At 38.5% G+C, this 12703-nt stretch overlaps 1 protein-coding gene across 2 annotated transcripts in view; it reads left to right on the top strand.

The window, feature by feature from the left end:
* DPP10 (dipeptidyl peptidase like 10) overlaps positions 1-11595 on the top strand; it is a 438506-nt gene extending 426911 nt beyond the window's left edge. For both annotated transcript variants that reach the window (XM_066553089.1, XM_066553088.1), the window contains exons 20-26: positions 225-419; positions 1716-1770; positions 5310-5409; positions 6092-6150; positions 6239-6311; positions 7882-7955; positions 9332-11595. In XM_066553089.1, coding sequence (XP_066409186.1) covers positions 225-419; positions 1716-1770; positions 5310-5409; positions 6092-6150; positions 6239-6311; positions 7882-7955; positions 9332-9469 — 694 coding nt within the window. In that variant the 3' untranslated portion in view covers positions 9470-11595. The remainder of the gene's footprint in view (positions 1-224; positions 420-1715; positions 1771-5309; positions 5410-6091; positions 6151-6238; positions 6312-7881; positions 7956-9331) is intronic.
* Positions 11596-12703: the final 1108 nt, after the last annotated feature.

Below are 12703 nucleotides of genomic sequence, written 5' to 3'. Positions count from 1 at the left end.
GGTACTGGCAGCACCACAGCACAATGGTTATAAAGTTAAAGAAATTCTTTTGCTGCAGGGCTTGCAGCCCTAATGGGATGGTATTGATGGAAGTGACAGTAGCTCAGCAGGGTTGCATAACCAACTGAACTCTGCCACGCAGGCTAAATAAAATATCAGAGCTCGGCACAGTGCATCACATTGTCAATAGTCTTCGTTTGTGTCTGGTGTGTTGGTATTTGCAGTGATGAAGCTCCAGGCAGCCAGTTGGTTACAGATAAGTTTCACATTGACTGGGACTCAGTGCTTGTCAACTCTGATAATGTCATCGTAGCTCGATTTGATGGCAGAGGGAGTGGATTTCAAGGCCTCAAGATCCTACAGGAGGTCCATCGGTGCTTAGGATCAGTGGAAGTGAAGGACCAAATAGCAGCTGTAGAGTACGTATGTGCAAACTCTTCTTGTCTTTCACCCTGCCTCCACCTGGATGAATGAGCACTTGGACTAAAGCTGCCCAGAATGTTTTATTTGCATTGTTCATGTTTGGTTTTTAATGCAGTTGCAAATTGTGTAAACTGTAATCCTTCCATTACAAACAGCAAGTAAAAATCAAAGAGGTGTTTTGGGGTTTTTATTTGAGTTGGTGCTTCCTTCTCTTTGATAGAGCACTCCTGCTCTGTGCAATCCAAATATGCCACCTGAGCTAATTCATATTCCATATATGAATGTGATGTCTATATTCATCCATAGATGAATATATGTCTATATTCCATAGGTAAATTTCTTGCTGTCCACATTAACATGTAAATACATTTGTGTAACAACATTTTAGGTCTATACCAGAGGATATTGCTCTCATTTAGACCACTAGAACTCCATTTGCTTTGTGCAATTACTCCAGAATTCTGTAGTAGAAATGAGAGTATTTTGGCAAATGCCTTTTATTTCTCATTTGCATTATCATTCTTAGACTGATATGATTCTACCAGCTGCAGAAAAGAGTAATTTCTGTCTGTGGAGTAGTTATGCATAGCTTGGACAGCACTCCTTACTCAGGGTGCACATGTCAAAATGCCTCATACCATGGTCTGGATGGATTTTTCCTGGGGTTTCCCAGGGAAAGATGGATTTTAAGCCAGATATTTTTTCTTTTGAAAGGGGTCACTGCTTCACCCATTCCATGAATAAGCAGATGTGTCTGATATTTGCCCTCAGGTTATTCTGTCTTTTCTGTATAAAATTCACCACAGATGATTAATGGCTTTGATGAGAGAATTAATTATTTATATAATTATCTAGATTTAAGAAGTTCCATTCACCTTACCTGCCTTTAGCTGGTGCTAGGCACCTGGTCAAAGCCAGTCATTTAAGCTCTAGACAGTGGAAAATCCTGGCATTTCTGAGGGATAACTCTCCCCAGACTGAGAGAAGTTTCCAACATGTGTAGGAGTGCTAAAGGGTATCTCTCTTCTCTCCATTAACTGAAAAGCAGATGTAAATGGATAATTTAGACAAGATGCTTAAATTCAGATATCTAAATTAGGTGAGATTGGCCAAACACCAACTGTTTGCCTTAGGAGAAAGGAATTAGGAAACAAATCACATTTCCCAGTGCAGTACTACTTGCATGGCAATTTCTTAATGCACAAATAATGTTATTTACATACTATATTCAGAAAGTAAAATCCACTATTTTACTTTGACAAAATTAAAAAATAAACTTTTTTTCCTTCCAGATCACTTCTGAAACAGCCCTTCATTGATCCTAAGAGACTGGGCATATTTGGAAAGGTAATGTGCAAAAATAGCAGGCTATATCATCATGGTTATTTAAGAAAGTGCTGTCAGTTCATAAACAAATATATATAAATATTTTCCAAAGACAATTTTAGTTATTAAAACAGGGAGGAAAAGCCATCCATAGTTTACTGTCTGTTCTGTACAGTATTTTTTTCTCAGAACAGGTATTTAAGTCAATAAAATCATTTTTATGCTATAACACTATTTGCATTTCAGAATCTGAAGGAGAAAGTATTTGTTAAAAATTCTGCTTTCTGCTTTCTTTAGAAATTTTTAATAGGGACTTGGGTTTTGTGAAAGCTTGTTTATTACAGTTTTATGTTTGGACTGCAGTTAAATTGACAATGTTGTCCTGTAAAATACAAGTTTTATATCTGAATGTTTTACTGACCCTTGAGCTTAGCTGAGCACCTACCCTGTGGTACTGTCAGCAAGCTCCTTGTTGCACCAGTGAGAAATCTTGCCTTTGCTGTTTTATCAGCTGTGTGTCATTGCCCCTAGCATGAGATACAACGAGGCAAAGGCTCGACTTTTAGTAGCAAATTAATCAGCATTTTACTGATGTCTATTAAAAAGGAGCAATTGGAAACACCCCACAACTGCTGCTTCATCTATGAACCGGCATGTGCAACCTTTTAAATTTGTTAAATTGTTTTGGTTTTTTTTTATTATTAAAAATGAAGCTGTTTTCTGCCTTTGAGCTCAAAGCAGTAACAAACCCTGATCAAGTACGCCCCAGTTATCACTTTTAAGAGCAGCATGTGTTTCTCCATGAAGTGCCTTAGTTCTCACTCTGCTGCTGAGCTGCTGCACAGCCTCAGGCAAGTCATTTAACCTGCATGTCTCAGCCTGTCTGGATGCAGGATGAGGAGATTGACATTTACCTCCTGCATGGTAGCATTTTGAGGACTGGCTGATGTTTGTGACTGTTATTAACATTTCACATGAACATGACCTTCCTCAAAGATCTGAGCTCCTGCTGTACTCCTTGAGCTAAGAAAGAAACTCTCAGTGCAAGAATGGGTCAAAACCAGTATTTGGGTTGTAAGGGAGCAGCCAGAGATTTTCCAGCTGGGGATGTACAAGCAGGGCCAATTTCATGCACCACATGATCGTGGCACATACTTCTGCTCAGGTTTTAATGCCTGTTGCCAATCTATGTGAAAGTACACAGGCATAGAAGCATCAACATTTCTCCATATCCTCTTCCCCTTTCAATCCTTTGATTGAAAATACTGTTTCTGGAATGAAATCCCTGAGCAGCCAGAATTGCTTGGTTTTGCCTGCAGAAATTCTTTTCATTGCTACTTGAAAATTCCCACTTGTTTTCTGCCAGATTTGTCAGTATCTTTTTTCCTATGAGTGATGTGACGAGACAGTTACTGAAGAGCATGCCTGTAACCATGGCTTTACATATCTGCCAAGACCTACCCCCAATTCTGTTTTCTTTTACAAAATGTTATTGATTGCCATATTCCTGCATTTATTTTCTGAAAGCGGTGTTGAGGAATGAAGAGTGGGAAATTCAATAAGCTTTCAACACTGCTTTGAATTCAGGGAAATTTCCCCTTTCCAAGTTAACCTTTCAGGGTTGTTTTTTTTACTGTCAAAAGAAAAAAAAGCCATAAAATTTAAAAGTTAGTTTTATAATTAACAATAAAAATATATTTAACCACTTCTTAGGGTTAATTGTATTTTTCCTCCACTCTGCTTGTTTTAGAGTCAATTAAAAATCTTTTTTTGAACTCGTTTCTTTTATATCACATACAAGAACATGATAAAGAAACAAGGATTTTTTTTTCTTTCTATGCATTAAATTTGCTGTACTGATGGAAACAGAATATGCACTTTGCTTGAAAATAAATTGACTTTGTAATGGCTTAGTGTTGATCTCATAAAACTGGATGTGCACACTTTCAGGAAGCTCTCTAAGAGGTTTCAGAGCTATACAGAAGTAAAATTCCTGTCACAATTGGTGATGGCAATGAGGCACAAGAGTAACAAGACTGTCCAGAAGGGCACAGTGGGGTGAATTTCCAGGCAATCTGCCAACTCCCCCTTGCTTATCTCTGTGAGGGGTGCAAGCCTAAGTGATGCCTGATCCAAGGGTCTGAGCTGTTAGACAGCCAAGTGTGGTTCCATGGAGTTTGTGGTTTTATTCATGGAAGTGAAAAGAGAGTTTAAAAATAAGTTGCAATTCTACAGCCAACGTCTTTCTTGAAAATGTGGCAATTAGGCTGCAACCCCAGAAACCCAGCAGGTGAGTGAGGCAGCACATGTTCTTGCATCAGGGAATATGGAATAGCAATGTCACTGTGAAATGCTTCTAAGAATTTATAAATAACTCACTCTGTAATGTTTTTGTCCTGGAAAGCCTGGCTGGAAGGAAGGACACAGGCACAAAGGGAAGAAACTCTCAGGAGAATTAAACAAGCTCTTAATGAAAGCATGGAATAAATAAAAAATAACCTGGCAATACCTATCCTTGGATTAAAATTGTACTGTGGAGCTGGACAAGGCTGGGCAAGACACAAACAGAATATTAAACAAAAGTAAAAGCAGAGGAAACCCAGAGGCAGAGGAAAGTTGCTATTCTTTTAAGCTCTTTGAATTACACAAATTACAGGTGCCCACTCAGAAATTCTGTCTTAGGTGAACAGATCTGGATGGCTCTTGGCCCCCTGGACTAAAATTTGTATGGGAAAGGAGTAACTCAGTTCCCCACACATTTCCTTTGAAAATCCAGCTCCTATTTGGTATTTTCTTCAGTATGTCCATCCCTTAATATGGATTGATTGCAGAGAACAAGAAACCTCTTTACTTAATATTTCTTAAAGAAGGTTAAAGGGTTTTCCAATATTGCCACTCTTCCACAGAAATAATCTGTTCAATAAATATTTAGACATGAAGAACAGGAACAGGCAGCATTTGTAAAAGTCTGTGAGAAAACTGTAAGCATTTGATGCATTATCTTTTTTTGGATCAGCTGGTGTTTTGCATTATATTTTCCCTGTCATGGGATAATTTTGTCTTCCTGAAATGTGTTGTGCCAAACACAAAACGACAAAAACAACAAAGTACTTGAAGAAATACCAATTTTTCAGTACCAATGAAGGGAAAACAGATGGCAAGTAGAGAAATTTGAGGAGCATGTAATATACGACTAAATCATTGATTCCAGGAACCACATTCAGAATTCCATTTTCTGTGAGTCTAGAATGATTACAGGTGTACAGAAGTGTATTGCCAGTGTCATTTCAAGGAAATCTGTGGTTTCAAGTTAAAGCTTTCAAAAAGGTTTCATGACTCTCTGGTATCAGCTGTTCCAGGGGAGATGTGTTAGACTTCAGGGATGGTGAAGAAATGTTCAATACTCATTAACTGCATAGATTAAAAGTCATGATCAGGTCAATGGGATCTTTATGCACCCTTAAACCATAAAAATTATACCACTGGATTAGCACAGTGGCCTTTAGCTTTATTTTTGCTAGAATGAAATAAATAAACCAAAATTTCCATCCCATTGTTAGGGATATGGTGGCTACATTACATCAATGATCCTGAAATCCAGCGAGCGGCTCTTCAAGTGTGGAGCTGTGGTGGCACCAATCACAGATATGAAGTTATATGGTGAGTAATCCCTGACCTAAACCTGTGTGATACTTTATTCAAAAGACCTTTTATTCATGGAGCTGCTGTATTTTAACTAAGGGCAGATAACATAACAATGTTAGTGAGATTTCAGCTCACTGTCTTGGTCTCTCCTGTAAATGAAAGTAAAGCTGACACTGGGACACTTCACCAAAACCCACAACACACTTGTTATTACTGACAGCACTGATTTTGCAGTTACCTCATTTCTTAAGAATCCTTTATGTATATCAGCATGAATCAAATCTTTTATTAGGAATGAATCCTTTAAGGTTCACAGTGAATTCCCTACAATATCAGTCATGTTGTCATCCAGTCACAGGTTATTTGGTTCTGTATGTAAAGTTTTGGGCACTGTGATACACAGGAAACCAGACCAGATTATTTTAATGGTCTGTTATACTTTCTTTGGGGTTTAGCATGTGTTTTCTTTTGGGTTTGGGTTTTTTTTGTTTGGGGTTGGTTTTTTGTGGGTTTTTTTTTTTCCTATTTTAACTATTTAAAAGTGGGTTTAAATATTGCATCAAAATGATACATTTTGTGTCTCTAAATGAACATCTTGACTTCATGGCTTAAATAGCTTCTGAAATTATGGGTTTTAGAATAGAAATAACTTGAAATTCACAAGATTTGTTGTTTTGTTTTGTTTTTATTTTTACAGCATCAGCTTTTTCAGAAAGATACCTTGGGATTCCATCAAAAGATGAAATCACCTATCAGGTAAGTTAGCATAAACAAGTAACTTAAAATGACCATTTTACTCTTAAAATGCAATTCGATCACAGCTTTGTGTGTGTTTGTTCACTAGGCATCCAGTGTATTACACAATCTTCATGGTTTAAAAGAAGTGGATTTGCTAATAGTTCATGGGACAGCTGATGGTAAGTATTTACAGATGCAGCTAATTTGGAGTCAGAGCTTCTAATAGGCAGGTGTTGAAGAGCTGATGAGGCACACACCTAGCAAGTACATTTGCAGTTTCTTTTTCCCTCTGATAGGATTTTTTATTTTGTTTCAACTGTCAATTCTAACTCTGAACTGGTGAAGCTTTTTTTTTTTGCTGAGGATTTGCACCTTTTAGGTGCTGTATGTTCTAATTTGTTTAAATCTTGTGGACCACTGTGATGCTAGTGAAAGGTATTACATGAATAATTAATAGTACAACATACATTTTTAATGTTTTCTTAAATTCATACAAATTCTGCAGAACTATCAGTACAGCTGGTGAAGTACATCAGCAAATGGGAAGTTAATCTTTTCATCTAAGTAATTACAAGGTACTTGCAAAACCTTCTGAAGCTACACAGAACCTTTTAATAGCACCAATACTTTCAGCAGTAGATTAAAACAGAGAATGAGTAACACAGGGTAAATTCTAGCACTTTAGATGGAATCATAAGATGTATGAATTGAGATAATTTGTAATTGCAGATTTCACTGCAGTGTATTATCCTGAACTTTCTTAACTGATGTCTAAAGAATGAGCTTTGATGCAGGCACAAATTACAGTGATGCAAACAGCTGCTCTGTACAGACTGACATGCCTACTTCTTCCCCAGTATTTTCTGGTGGATGTGGGATAATACAAGGTTTCTTACTCAGTCTGAAGAGATAACTGCCTCTCAGTGGCAAGGGCCAAGGGGACAGTGCCCATGCACAGCTGGCACAGTGCCAGCCCATCATCCCTGACTTGCCAAACCCATTTTATGGATCCAAAGTGCAACCAGAGGGGTGCAAACCCTGTCCAGTGCTTCTCCCCAGAGCACAGCAGGGAGGGTTGAAAATAAACTGGGTGACTGAGGAGGCATGAGGGGCTCAGGTTTTACTGATTGCAACAGGCAGCAGCAATTTCTGCCCCTCTGAACCGAGCTGGAGGGAACTGGGGCTTTGGTGATGTCTGAGCAGTGCAGGGTGCTCTGGCCTGGCAGTGTGATTGTCTGCTGTTCCTGCTCAATATCACATCCAGTGACACTGCCCAGACCACTTGCAGCCTAAACTCTGCAGGGTTAGACATGGTAATCATGGCTTTGCCACACAAAGATCAGGTTACTGATAGGTTCCAGAAAGTCCATTACCTAAAGAGTATGGGGTTTAATGACCCCGTGCGAGCAATAGAAAATGCAGCGTGCTTTCTTTCCAGCAAATTAGAAGATGCCATGATGTTCAAACAGAATGGTTTTACACATCTCTAAGCTATCACAGTATGTGTAAATCAAGGGTAAACAGAGGAGTCCTCACTAAATGACAAGTGTGGCTTCCCCTGGGGCTTCCAGCTCCTTCTCCAAAACCTCTGCTGTAACACCCTGTTGCTGCTGGGGCTGGCCTTGGAAATAGTCAGCTTCAGATCCAGTAATTACAGAGCCTGGAAATGTTTTCAGCCAAAGCTGTGTAACAGATAAGTATTTCACATTCCTGTAGCTGTTTCTAATAATATCAAATGTTTTCTTGCAGCTAAAGTTCACTTCCAGCATTCAGCAGAACTAATTAAGCGTCTAATAAAAGCTGGGGCTAATTACACTATGCAGGTATGTGCACCTGTGACTTTTCCTATAAACATAGTTGAACATTTAACCTCCTATTGCTATTTCTTCACTGCAAAGGATCCTCTCTACCACAACACAGTGGTATTTCCTCAATTTGCAGTTAGAACTCTTTTTAATCCTATTTTTTCTCACTGTTTGTATGGATATCAGGAGCTGTATCATCTTGTTCTCCTGGGCTCATTCTCCTCTTTCTCATCTTTCTCTTTTCTACCTGTTTATCCTACAATTATACAAAGTGCTCTGGAATCCATGGACACCCTTTGTAACATGAAGATGTCACTACTTTGGGTTCCTTTTTACCTAAAAAGGTATTGGGTCACATGAGAGTAATTTCCCCTTATTTTCAACATTTACATTTTTTGGAAGAGCACGACAGAGCCTCTGTCAAGGTACAGGCTTGCATGGGACACACCTGGAGCACATGGATGCTGCTGGCAGAGGGTTTTGGTTGAATCAGTCTCTCCAAATATTCCTGATGCTTGTTGGCCATTGCAAACCTTGACCCTGCTGGGCTTAAGGTGATCCTGTAGTTTGCACTGGAGTGTGAGCTCCTGTCAGGGAGGAGGTGGCAGAAAGGGGCTTGGTGCCACTTGGGGAAGCAAAAAGGACTTTAAATATAGAACTGTTCCTGCTGCCAATGTGGTTTCAGCTGAGGTGATGTGAAGGCCTGTGGAGAGAGGAAGAAGCAGGAATGACAGTTCTCCCAGAGGAGCCCTGTTGAGCTGTTCTCATGCAACCTTCTGATAACCTGGGTTTGAGGAGGCAGCTGAAGCTTTTTGCCTCAGGCCTCCTCAGGTCTCTTGTCTTGTGGCCTGGATTTCTTCATCCAGCCTGCAAATCTTTGCTTAGCCTCATTTGGGAGAAATTCCCAGTGGTATTTTTTTTAAGAGTTAAAAATGCCCACATCCACCCAAGGGGAGAGAGAAGATGGGCTTTGGACCAGATAGGAAGATAGTTAAGATATGAATAAAAAGGGTTTTTGCCAAACACAGAATTTGAAATATTGAGAGGTCCTTAAAAGCATGAGGCAATTAATCCTCATGGATGTTAATGGGATTTGGATGCCTAGGCACTATTGAAAATGCCAGCTAAAGTAAACTGTTGTAAGCACAATGGCTGAGAATATATTTTTTTTCACTTCTGCAGATCCCACTGCAGTGGTTGTTTTATGTAAGTTCAAATTCCAAGAGAATGAGTCTTACTTTAGGTTTTATTAGCTTTCCTTGATGCCATAAAACTAATGCTATCATCCTGTTGTCATCTAAAACATGTTGAAGATCAGAGAAAGAAAATTAGAGCCCTAAATATTTGAAAAGCCTTTAAAAACTATTTACTTTTTTTCCTTTCTCCTCTGCCAGATCTATCCGGATGAAGGTCATAACATTGCTTCTGAGAAAAGCAAATATCACCTTTACAGCACAATCCTTGGGTTTTTTAGTGCTTGTTTAAAGGAGGAGACACCAATTTTACCACAGGAACCTGAAGAGGATGAATAAGGAAGCCTATTTGTGTAGTACTGAAGGGGACTTACTCTGCAGCTCAATAAAACCTTAAATAAAAGTGACTGTAAGATTGCAGATTCTGCAGAAGCTCAAGGGCAGCTAAAGGATACCACAGTGGAACAGCACATTTACAGACAATGAGCTAATAAACTGGAATTCAACTACAAAGTCCAAACATATTACCAAGGGACAAAACCTTTACCTTTGTGGAAGGTCAACTGTTGGTTACAGTTTCCTGGAAGAACTTAGTTTTGCATAAGTGTAGGGTTAGTGCATGTTTGTTATGTTAAGCCTCACTGTTGGTTCTGTAAGTGGTTGCTTGTTTTTGTTTTTTTTTTAAATTTAAATGCACATCTTTATTCATCTTTGCATAAGGCACAACCTATCATAAGTATTATGGCCACTAATATTCTGAAAGGTGAACTGGAATCTAACACTGTAATGTTACAATAAGTGCAATTCTTCTGCTGTCTATTACACGTAAGAAACCACAGAGATAATAAAGGGCACGGTATTTTCTCTAGTTTCTGCTCAAAGGGGATATTGTCTAGTGCATCATATAACATGGTTATTGAAAATTATTTCCCCCACACAATTTAAGCATTTACAATTATTACTGTACCTATTAGTAACCAATAGGGGTCTTTTTGGTGGTGTGCTCTTGGTCTTTATGTATATACCCAGGAATCCCTAAGCAGAAAATCTTTCTGAGCTTGAAGAAACTTTTTCAAGATGTAATTGACAGCTGTATTTAAAACGATATCTGCAATTGAAATCATTCCCCAGTCCAAAATGTAACTATTGTTTCCTTAAAATATGTTTGAGTTGTGTTTTGGTATTGTTTATAGTAGTTAATAGTTTGCTGGTTACACTCTAATTTTAGAATATGCTACTTTGTCACATGTAAATTAGATACATAAATATTAAATTATAGTTTCAGATAAAGAAAGTTTATTAACAATGTATAATGCCATTGAGTAATACTTTACTCCTCAAATGAGGACATATTTTGTACAGTGCATCTTCCTTTCCTCCCGTCTGCTCTCAGAGGTAATTCTGATGTTCATCACGGTGGTGACGTAGCTCCAACACACCTTTAGTTCTTATTCCAAGGCTGCTCATTCAGTCTCATGCAACAAGATTTAGCTTAACCGCATCACAGAGGAATGAAATGTTTTTCATTCAAGGCAAAGGAAGATCTGACAGATTAGATTTTATTATTTATTCAGAGGGAGAGCCCCTTGTGCATCCATTTATTTGCCAGGGTGAAGTACAGCAATAGAAATTGAAACTATGAAATAAACAAGGCAGCCAGGTTGGGTCTGCAGAATATTAACTCTGATCATGGAAAGCAAGTACAGTGTGGGTTTAATTTGGGATTTCTTCCTGAAGGTATGTGAAAACTCCTGACAGATGCTGTGCCACTTATAGGGTAATAGCTGTAGTTTTCTTATTTCTGGATATATTCCAAATACTTTCCTATATAGTTAAGGTTTAATTTCTTGCAAGACTAAAATGAAAGTAATTTTTGAAGGTAAATATGCTATTTAAGATGTAAAGTTCTGCATATTTTATGAGAATGACAATTGTTTTTAATGTAATGAAAAATCACCTGAAGCTTTTTTACTCATCACTTCCTTCTGGAATATTTTCTTTCACTGTTAGGATTTTTTTTATGATGCAAATAATTAATTTGTCTGAAAGGCGTGGTTTTATGGAACACTGAAAAGTCTCTTGTCTTTTAATGTTTAGTAATTCTCTCATTTTGTTAGCAATGTTCAACTATTTTTCAATTAGTTTAATACAGTTTTAATGTGCAATGATATCTTGTTTGGGTCCCAGTGTCACCACAAAGTATGGCTTTGCTTTGTGGTATTTATAGGACATATGGAGTACATATATATAGTGTAGGTAGGGTATAATTTATAGGGGCTACGATGTGCACTACAGTAAGATCACACAAAACAACAACAGAAAAGTAAGAGCAGAAGTCAAACAAGGTTTTGCAAATCCTGTTTTCTATGGAGGAGCGTCGTTTTCAAGTCTTCTGTTGGCTGGGACTGCTGCTTTGTGATTTTATAAATGACACCTGTCACTTAATAAACGCTCACCTGACAACACTGCTGCTTCTCCTAACCAGACATGCTCAATGAGCTCCTCATCTAGCTCAGTTCACGGAGGTTTTTCCCAGTTTGAGCCAAATGCACATAAAGGAAACACAGGCTGTGGGCGTGTGCTGAGCATGGACTTGGCGTGCAGAGGATTTGGGAAAAGGCCAATGCCCCCCAGGTGTGCTGGTTGGTGTTCCTCTGCAAAGCAGCCACTCCGTGCTCGTGTTTGCCATGTCTCACACTTGGTTGTGTTAGTTATCTGCAAAAGGAATGCTTGTGTCTCAGCAGTGCTCAGGAAATGTTGTCTCAGATCTTCAGATCCTGCACCTCCTCCTAACTCTGTTTTAGGCCCCCATTCCCAATTCATTCTACCCCAGCATCCCACCTCCAGCTTTCCAGACTTTGAATGTGTCATAGGACATGGCCTTCTGTGGGAATGCCTTTGGCAAGACTGGTGCATTTAAAAAATGTGTTATCTGAAATCTGGGTGGAAATGTGGTATGCTTTTAATGTTTTCATGGTTTCTCACACTGTCCTACAAATACAGATATTTTTATGTAATTGTGTACACAAGGGTGAGCATCAGACACAAATTAATTGCTTTTACTGATATTTTTATGCATGAGTTGAACTCAGATATTGCAAAAGTGTTTGCCAGATGCTAGTTAAACTGAAGAATTTAGTTTAGAATTTAGTAGGATGTCCTTTTACTTTTGCTGATCTGTTGAAATAATCCTTCCACTTACAACACAACTGAAAAGTGCTACCTCTCAGATTCTACATCATAACTAATGGCAATCATGAATTACTCCAGGTGATCTACAGTAGAGAGCAAGAGTTAGTACACATTTCACTGAAACAGCACATGTGTAGACTTTTTGTAGCTTATCTGCTGTTAAGCACCATGATGACATTTTAGGTCTGAAAAATTGCTGTTTGATTCAGCTGTCCTTAAAATATGACACTTACTAGAATAAACCTATTTATGTAAAGCTAGGGAATCAGCATATCCATTTACTGCTTGCTAGAGCTTATCTTTACCTTCTTGATTTCCTCGCTCCTTTTTCTGCTACTACAACTTGCAAAATCTATGAAACCTGTAGGTCATATTGAAATT

This window comes from Molothrus aeneus, chromosome 7, assembly GCF_037042795.1.
Source record: "Molothrus aeneus isolate 106 chromosome 7, BPBGC_Maene_1.0, whole genome shotgun sequence".
NCBI classification, from domain to species: Eukaryota; Metazoa; Chordata; class Aves; order Passeriformes; family Icteridae; genus Molothrus; species Molothrus aeneus.
The sequence above is the reverse complement of the archived record's forward strand: the minus strand, read 5'-3'. Positions and strand labels throughout refer to the sequence as shown.